The sequence below is a fragment of the Protobothrops mucrosquamatus genome, unplaced genomic scaffold (assembly GCF_001527695.2).
Source record: "Protobothrops mucrosquamatus isolate PMUCROS unplaced genomic scaffold, P.Mucros_1.0 scaffold27, whole genome shotgun sequence".
Lineage (NCBI taxonomy): Eukaryota > Metazoa > Chordata > Lepidosauria > Squamata > Viperidae > Protobothrops > Protobothrops mucrosquamatus.
In genome coordinates this window covers 172259-181727 of record NW_015386412.1, presented here as the reverse complement: position 1 = coordinate 181727, position 9469 = coordinate 172259, and the positions used below count along the sequence as shown (strand labels likewise).

The 9469-nt window shown below is 44.5% G+C and overlaps 1 protein-coding gene across 1 annotated transcript in view; it reads left to right on the top strand.

Moving 5' to 3' along the window:
- Window positions 1-8830, top strand: part of OTUD7A (OTU deubiquitinase 7A) — a 22161-nt gene extending 13331 nt beyond the window's left edge. The window contains exons 8-12 of the mRNA XM_015811000.2: window positions 2230-2357; window positions 2936-3085; window positions 6169-6283; window positions 6644-6728; window positions 7295-8830. Coding sequence (XP_015666486.2) covers window positions 2230-2357; window positions 2936-3085; window positions 6169-6283; window positions 6644-6728; window positions 7295-8710 — 1894 coding nt within the window. The 3' untranslated portion in view covers window positions 8711-8830. The remainder of the gene's footprint in view (window positions 1-2229; window positions 2358-2935; window positions 3086-6168; window positions 6284-6643; window positions 6729-7294) is intronic.
- The last annotated feature ends 639 nt before the right edge of the window (window positions 8831-9469 follow it).

Genomic DNA, 9469 nt, shown 5'->3' with positions numbered 1-9469 from the left:
GTAAAACTCACAATTAACTTCAAGTTGCAGCAGTGGCGGCGGCTTCTAGCTTCGCCGAAGCGAAGGCGTCCTGGATCGCGGAGAATCCTCGGGGCTCCGGAGGAGTTCTCACCTACATCGTCCATATAGGACGACTCGGGAACTCAACTCCTACCCCGGGCAGCTCACCTATCCCCTTATGCCCAGGGGAAAGGTATCAGGCCGTTTGACAGCTGATGCTAGCTGTCAAACCGGCTTTTACGCGAAACAGGCGGGAGGCAGCAAACAGCTGCGACCGACGAAGTCACCTGCCACCGGAAGTCCCTTTCCTTCTTGTCTTCCTTCCTTCCCCCTTCCCTCCCCTCTCCTCCCTCCTCCTTCCTTCTTTCCTTCTTGTCTTCCTTCCTTCCTTCCTTCCTTCCTTCCTTCCTTCCTTCCTTCCTTCCTTCTTTCTTGTCTTCCTTCCTTCCTTCCTTCTTTCATTCCCTCCCTCCCTCCCCTCCCCTCTTAATCCACACTGCTGCTGTATTCAGCCTCTTCTCTGCACTCCTCTCAGCCTCCTCCTGTCTTTCTCCCAGACCTCCTGGTTTTGTACCTCTCCGTGTGCTCCAATTAGAGATGTGTTGAAAAGTATTTGCTGGTGTTTTTTTTACGCTGTTTTTAGAGAAGCTGCTCCTGACAGCCCCCTTCTCTAGAAATCAGAGTTAGCATTGCTGATACACTTTTAGACGTGTATTGTCACAGTTCTCCAAGGGGAACTCAAACCAGCTTAAGCTGGAATTGCTGGTCGCCAGCCACTCTTTGTGCCAGATCCCACCCAGGCCCAAAGAGCCTCCTCTTACTCAAGGAGGCGAAGGGTGCGAGGGAAAACAGCCAAGACTGTTGCAGATTTGTATCACGTTCATTTGGAAGTTGGATGGGGAGACGAGGGTGCTCCTGAAATTGCCAAATTTCAATCCCACGGGAGTCATGGGTCCCAGACTTTGGACCCATTGCGTAAGTTAGCCTGTTTGAGAATATCTTGTTTCAAAAACTGTTGACCTAGGATCCACTGTTTCGCCCAGTTAAAGTTTACACACAGACAGACAGAAGAGTTTTAGTAGTATGGATAGATGTACATTAAAAGTGGGAGGCAGAACTTCAAATGGATGGTTGTGGCCACCATTTTGACTTTTATGACCCTCCTGCAGATCCTTCTTCTGGACAATAACACCTATTGAGGGTCAATGCTATCCATTTCTTTCAGTCTGCTGACTGATGGTTGTAAGTCAAGCGGTACCTGTGCAGAAATCAATGAGGGAAGCCTTCTTTTGGGGGGAAGAGAGCTTCTTCAAAGCCAACCTGTCCAGTGACTTCACAAGAATGTTGTGGAGCAGAATTTCCATCCCAGCCTTTAAATTAGGGATGGGCTGATTTCCTTTTGTGCCAAGACAGGCTTTCAACTCAAGTTAAGGTTGCTTCAAAGCCATCTCTGTTTTAAAAAGAAGAAATCAAAATAACAGGTTTTGAAGAGTTCTAGGTCGCTAGCTGCTCTTAGATCTTTTGTTTTGTTTTGTTTTTAATGAGCAAATATGCGTCTTAAAAAAAAAGATGTAAAGATTGCCAACTTTCAGAGTTCTGTGGAGGTTTCAATGTCTTAACTGCCTGTGGAAATGATAATCAGTGGTTCATGTAAGGTGGCTACATGTGACGGTGCTTGGATTCCAGACAGAAATATACCTCAAGGGGTCTTCAAGACCCCTTTGATATTCTTATCTGTCAACTTTATAGACAAAAATTTACCAGCACAGAAATTATGTACTAAAAAGGATGTAAGATGTTATTTAACAGATACCTGCTCTTTGGGATAAATAGGGCTTCATTATTTCATTAATTTGCAAGATATATTGTATACGTTTATCTCATGCACACAACAAAGTACATGCATATATTTGCATAGCAAGTAACTGTAAACTAGGGTTAGCATACGGCCCCGTAAAGTCTTAGTTGTACCCTCCACAGCCCTTTCAGATATTGCTATGAAACTGTATGTTTTTTTCCCCAGCCAGACAAAAGGGGAAATTAATAAATGCAGCGCGTACATTTCATTCACAGTACTTCATCAAGTTTGCAACTGTAACTTCAATCACATTTAAACTTTGTGTGGGGAGAACCTCGTTCTGGAGTCCAACTCCAGATCACCTTGCAAAGATCTCCTCTCAGGAAGCTTCTTCAGCTCTGATCCGTTTGCTTTTTGTGTTCCTTTCTTAGAGTGGAGAATTCCGAAGAACCCGTCTACGAGAGCTTAGAAGAGTTCCATGTTTTTGTGTTGGCCCACATATTAAGGCGACCAATTGTCGTTGTGGCAGATACAATGCTACGGGATTCAGGAGGAGAAGGTAATTTTTTCTGGCTGCTTGGACCTCGGATGGCTAAGCCCCGGGTTTCCCAACCTTGGCCATTTTAAATTTATGGACTTCAGCTCCCAGAGTTCCCCAGACAGCTTGCACACCTTAAAATGGCTAAGGCTGAGATACACTGGGCTAGAGTAATCATCTCACTTTAATGAAAACCATCTTCTGTAATGGCATCTTTTGGATACAATATCCAATATTCAATGGGATATGTAATGGTGTGTTCGTTTTGCAGGTTAGAGATTAGAGGTCCTTCCTTCCTTCCTTCCTTCCTTCCTTCCTTCCTTCCTTCCTTCCTTCCTTCCTTCCTCCCTCCCTCCCTCCCTCCCTCCCTCCCTCCCTCCCTCCCTCCTCCCGATGCATTTTGAAGTCTATAATTCTGATATATATGGAGTATATTCTATATTATCTTTCTTCATTTGATTGCTTCACCATTGGCTGACTGGCATCTCCACTGATGCAAAAAGAATGACCTCTACCACAACTGCCTTAGAAAAGAAGAGCCTCGGGACTGTGCCCACTGCTTATCTTGAGTGCAGCATCTTCTTCTGTGCTTTTCGCAGCATTTGCACCCATCCCCTTTGGAGGAATTTACTTGCCCTTAGAAGTCATGCCCAACCGATGCCATTGCTCTCCCCTCGTCCTGGCCTACGACCAAGCCCATTTCTCGGCCCTCGTGTCAATGGAACAGAAAGACCAGCAGAAGGAGCAAGGTATGTCCAAGCTGACTGAAAACCCAGGAATAAACTGGTAAGGTAGCAGGGCTTCATCTGCTCTTAGAAACACGAAATACATTTTTGTGCCTTTCGGAAGATTATATGGGGATAAACTCCAAATGGGGAGATCCTTATCACAGTCCTTCCTCAACCTTCTCCTCTCCTTCTTCACCCACAATGCTTGGAGAAGTGTAATCAACCTGCATTTGATAGGGAGGAGACGACAATAGGTCAACTACCCTCCTTAAGAATCAAAAGAAAAGCAAAAACCCAAAAATAATAACAGTAGGACGAAAGGAATGTTATCGCCCCTACATTTCTCTGATAGGAAATGTGGTAAACAAGGAATACGATGAAGGGAACGGATCCACAGGTCTTCCAGACATTTTAAAAATGATTGGAGAATGGCTGGCAGAGTTTGCTTTGCCCAAAGGGACCCTGTGTGTTGTCTGCTAGGGCTGCCCCTTGATCTGAAGTCTTCCTGTGGCTTCTTTCAGTATGAAATGACCCCCCCCCCTCCTCAGCATCCAGATTGTTTGCTCCCAGCCTAGTTTGGCTTTCATTTCTCCATGAGGTTTACGTATGAAGTAGATTATGGATGCTGACCTCCAGTTTGGTTCTTCTCGTCTCCGCACCCCCAAACCTTGCAGCCCTCTCTCTGAAAAATCAGATCTTAAGGGTTTCAGGAAGGCCCGAGAAATCTCAGGTTTTCTCTCTAGATCTGCTTTTATCGATCCTACGATGCTGAATGCCCCATGAAGGGATTTTACATCCTCCCCCTGGTGTTTTCTTTCACGGTGCTTTTCCTGGGAAAGGGAGAAGTGCCTTTCTTGATTTCGAACGCCTGCTGATGAGGGTGAACCCCTGCCGAAATCCTTTGAATCATGGATCAGTGGCCAAAGTATTCCTAGAAGCCTTTTTTCACACGTTTGTCCGTTCAAAGGCACAAGTCCCTCTTTCTGCCCCGGGCTGGCTTCCCCTAACGGGAGGAGCATCGTGGCTGCTCTCCCAGAACTGCTCAAAGCCTCCTTTGATTTCAGCGGAACAAGGAGACACTTTCAACGGAAGAGAAGCTGTGATGCTGGGTTGTCTGCTTAGCAACAATGCGGGATTAGATGATATTTTTCTGGCAGATTGTAGGAGATGGTTGGAAAGAATCAGGAGAGCTGACAATTGTCATCTTGTATGTACAGTATGTATTTACAATTGTATTTGTGAATTGATTGAGGAACAGTGGCAACTCAACTTCTCTAGAAGAAAATGGACATTTGTTCGAATTAGGTTGCAAAGATAGAGAGCCATTTCAGATAAAAATAATATCCTCAGTAATAATTCTAGAGAAGACCTTCTTTAAAATGCTCCAGACTGATTGGTGTGTGTGTGTGTGTGTGTTATGTTCCTGCTGTTTTGTTAGATCTTGTAGAGCTTCTATCTTGTAATAGGATATTCATGCCTCAGGGTTGAACCGTGAGGTCTCTGGTGCTCTCTCAGCTTCGTGTCCCTATAAAGTTGTTTTCAGCCAGACATAAGGGGAGATTAATAGATGCAGTGTGTTAATTGCATCACTGTAATTGATGCAAGTTTATAACTGTTTGGAAATGGTTCAAGGAAACTGAGGAGCCCATAAGGTATCTGCTGTCCAATATACATTTGCAGCACGATTCTGTCTCGCATTTTGCGAGAAAATGAAATTGAAATGAACTCCTTACATCTAAACTTCGAAGTATGACTTAGTTGCTTAGTTGCTGTGCTTTTCCTTTGATTATTTTGAGTGTTTTGCTCTTTTTAGCTGTGTCTTGTTCACCGATCCATTGTTGGAATGGGTTACAATTGCATCATTTGAAGATCTGATAAGGATCTGTTTATAAAGGATGATGTGCTCTGGTGGCCTGTTTTTTTTATTAGCACAGAATCTGGATTGTATTATTTTGGAGACCCCTCTACTTGTTAAGTTGATTACATTAAAGGGTTCATCCCTTTGGGTATATTGTCAGTCTGGATGTATTCTTAGGAAAAAGTTGAATTTGGCTATCTTGCTCCTGTGGTTCCTGTTGGTTTTTTTTCATAGATTTTAGATTTAGATTTTAAGATTTGTTATTAGAATAAAAGTCCACTCATACACTGATAGTGCATATATGCATTATGCATTCCCTTTTACAGGAGAAAGTATACAGTATATTCCCATTTAAAAAAATTGAACGTATGATTGTGCACTGGAATGCAAAGATTCCTTGCCCGCACCTTACAAAATTTCTGTTAAAATTTAACAGTTAAAAGTGGAAGAACAGGAAGGGAAGAAAGGTAGCTTAGTCATTTCCCCCTTTCCTCTAATATGCTGCAATTTTATTTAAAACAGCAGGAGAAGAAAAGTTTGCAAAATTTTATTTGGTGGCAAAACACTGAGTTCCAATCTCATGTTTAATCTTTTCATTTCCCCTCTAAAATATCCCTCACATCAAAATACCATTTCAAAACGTCGCTGAAGAACTTAACAGAGGTGACCCAGAATTCTTGACAAAGTTGCATAAGATGTCCTCAGATTACATGCTGCTTCATTGACACCTGTAATTAATTAATTAATAAAAAGAGCAGCCGCTTTTCTGCTACTTTTTATTCAAAAGGCTCCCTGCTTTTAAATTCGAGCCGGTCATTGCCATATAGAGTGGGCGCCATCTAGTGATAAAGGGATAGTATGACAAGCCATTTTATTTTCTCCCTCAATAGTTGTGCTTATTGAGCTAGTTATTTCCTGTATACAAGATCTCTTGTATTAGCAGTTGATGTTTTCTAATGCATGTGAAATACTTGGAATGTTTGAAACCCTTATGCAAAGCACATTGCTAAAGGATGTTAAGATATATTATAAAGATTACTGAGAATTTATTAGAACAAAAATGGGTGCAGCTTGTTTATTTTTCTGTTGGTATCTGAAAAGGCCGTTTATCAAAATATACAGACTGACATTGCTGTTTGGCCATAAATGTGTTGCTAGTCATTCAGGTTTTTTTTTCTCTTGTTCTTCAGCCATTTCTTCTTCTTTCTCCGTTTCTTCATTTCCGATCTTTTCTTCTTTCCTTCAGCGGTGATCCCTCTGACCGATTCTGAACATAAATTACTGCCTTTGCACTTTGCGGTTGATCCGGGCAAAGACTGGGAATGGGGCAAGGATGACAATGATAACATCAAATTGGCCAAGTAAGATTCTTTTTGGTCTCTAAGATTTCAGAAACAGCCCCTGTGTGTGTCTAGCACGTTTGGTAGACTTTGTGTAGTGGAGACTGCAAACCCAAGGGAAAGATTTGAGCTTTAGTGCTCTATAACACAATCACAGCTAGATTGGGTCTCACCCAAAGTAGACACGAATGGGGTATATTTTTTATCCTCATGGGGAACTCCTTTTTCTTGTCTTCCTGGTCCTGTCCTTATTTTTAAAATTGCAGTTTGGAAAAATCATTTTGCAGTGTGAACACTTACGGCAATTCCTTTTGTGTAACGTATATGACATGGTGTGGGGTTTTTTTTTTGTTTCCCCTCTCTCTCTTTTTGTGTTCCCAGTTTGATTCTGTCCCTGGAGGCAAAGCTGAACCTTCTGCACAGTTACATGAATGTAACCTGGATCCGCATGCCGTCAGAAACACGGGTAACACTATTCCTTTGCCTATTAGCTTGAAAGAAATGTGGTCCTGCTTGTTTGGCTTGAGTTTCCACTCCAAAACGGGTAACCCAGGGCTGGGCATGAAGGGCACAACACAGCATCCTGGCCAGCTGTGTTACAGGAATAACACCTGCACAGAACTACAGAAAGAATGGTAGGAAAAATCTAGGAATTGCTCGCAGTTTTCACTTACGTATAGATGATTTGGTCTGTGATTGTAGCATCTGCCTTATTTCAGATGGGGCTTGATGCCTAACCAGATTAAATCATTATGCAACTGTATAAAATGTTAACATCTAATTCCTTCCACTTTCTTGTCCCTGATGCTGATGACTGACCAGCTTGGTGAAACATTTTACAACTCATTGAGTGAAAACCAAGTATTTCCCCCCCAAATATTAATCCAGCTGCCCCTATAGTATTTCATCTTGGTGTGTTATGCACAACTCATGCCTTTAAAGATAATTTGATTTTTAAAAATTTGGAAAAAATCTGCCTGCAAATGTACAGAGGTTCCCCATTTCTAACTGTTGTCCTGCTTTTCCTCCCAGGCTCCCTTGGCTCAGCCAGAGTCTCCTACGGCATCGGCTGGAGAAGACGTCCAGTCGCTGGCAGACTCCATGGATTCCGACAGGGATTCTGTCTGCAGTAATTCCAACGGCAATAACGGCAAAAACGGGAAAGAGAAAGAGAAGCAGAGGAAAGACAAGGAGAAGAACCGAGGGGATTCCGTGGCTAACAAACTTGGGAGTCTCAGTAAGACTCTGGGCATCAAGCTGAAGAAGAACATGGGGGGTCTGGGTGGGCTGGTCCACGGCAAGATCAACCGAGCCAACGCTGGGAATGGCAAAAACGGGGGGGAGGTCACGGAGAAGGCTAAAGAGAAGAAGTCAAAATCGCGTAAAGGGAGCAAGGAGGAATCGGGCCGCTCTGCGAGCACCTCCCCCTCGGAGAAGACCACCACCCCGTCCCCCACAGAGAAGGCGAGCATCTCCCCTGCAGAAAAAGCCAACGCAAAATCCCCGTCCTGGAAATACAGCACCGATGTGAAGCTGAGTCTGAACATCTTAAGAGCCGCCATGCAAGGAGAGCGGAAGTTCATTTTTGCCGGCCTCCTCCTGACCAGCCACAGACACCAGTTCCACGAGGAGATGATTGGCTACTACTTGACCAGCGCCCAAGAGCGCTTCAGCGCCGAACAAGAGCAGAAGAGGAAAGAGGCGGAGAAGAAGGCCGCGGCTCTCGGCAGCTCCTCGTCTCGCAAACTGGACCAAGAAGGGTTTTCCAAGGAGAAGCTGGATTCATCTCCTCAGGGGAGGGCATCCCCCGTGTTGCCTCAAAGCCATACCACTCAGCTGGTTTTAAAGTTCAAAGACCGGGCTAGTCCCACGCCGGCTTCCTTTTCTTCACCGAGCAACGGAGCCAAGGGGAGTGGACCCATCCCGGTATCTGCCCATTATAGCCATACGCCCCCCATCCAAAGGCAGAGCGTCATCCACTTGCACGACTTCAACACCAAGCCATCCAGCTTCCAAGACGATGTCTACAAGCCCATGGTGGGCACCCTAAAAACATGTGCCACCTACCCTCAGCAGAACCGCTCATTGTCCTCGCAGAGTTATAGCCCAGCAAGGATAGCGGACATTCGTACGGTCAACACGGTGGAGTCTTTGGCCTACGCTCTGCCCACGGACCCCAAGTCGCAAACATACACCAACGGGTTCAATAGCAAGGACATCAGAGACAGCTTAGAGTACGTGGATGAAGATGCTCCACAGACCTGGTTGAACAATGAGAAAAACCGCAGCAGGACCCCGGTTTGCCCCGTGTATTCCATCCAGCAGAACCGCTGCAAGACGGAGAATTGTTCCTTTTACGGGCGCCCTGAAACCAAGAACTTCTGCTCCTGCTGCTACAAAGAGGAACTCAAACGTAGGGAGCGAGAGAGTAAAGGGTCCCGGCATTGAAGACCGTGGAGCTCTTCGAATAAATATTTATTTCGTTCATTTTCTTACTTAGGACATATTGTATGTGGTAAGGGACTGAAAGAGGAAAGACCAGGGGGGATTCTAGAAAGATTCTCAAGGGAGCAAAGCTCTAGCTTTTTTTTTTTTTTTCTTTCTCAGAGGTGGTGGGCAAAAAAACAAAACAAAAAAAAAAGTGAGGATCCGTGGATGATCACGAGTTGGTGGCTTCCCATTTCGTTGGTCTCTTTTTTACATACACTGGTAATCGGAGAGGGTCTTTACTTCTCCGTCAGTGCTGTATCCGTGTGGTCAAAACTTTACTAATGGTGCCTGAATTCACACTGACATCACTCAGGTAGTAGAAAGATTAGGGGAAAAGTCATAAAAATAGACGTGGTGTGGTAAGTGCACAAATGTGTCTGCCTCATTCTGTGGATCGGAGGTGAGGAACGATGGCCCTTTTAATGACTTGTGGGCTTCCACTCCCGGAATTCCTGAGCCAGCGTGGCTTCTGGGAGTTGAAGTCCACAAGCCATTAAAAGGACCCATCGTCCCCCACCCTTGTTGTAGACGATCTCCCCAGGAGAAATGTCATGTTCCATAGCTCTCCTTCCCTTGCCGTTTTTTTTAAAGGAAGCAAGCATCGTAAAAGTGTATTTAGCGCATATTAACTCACTAACATCCTTGCTATAAACTTTGGTTTTTATAATCCCCTTTTCCCATAGATACACAAATGAAAGCATGGGTCCATGATGGCAG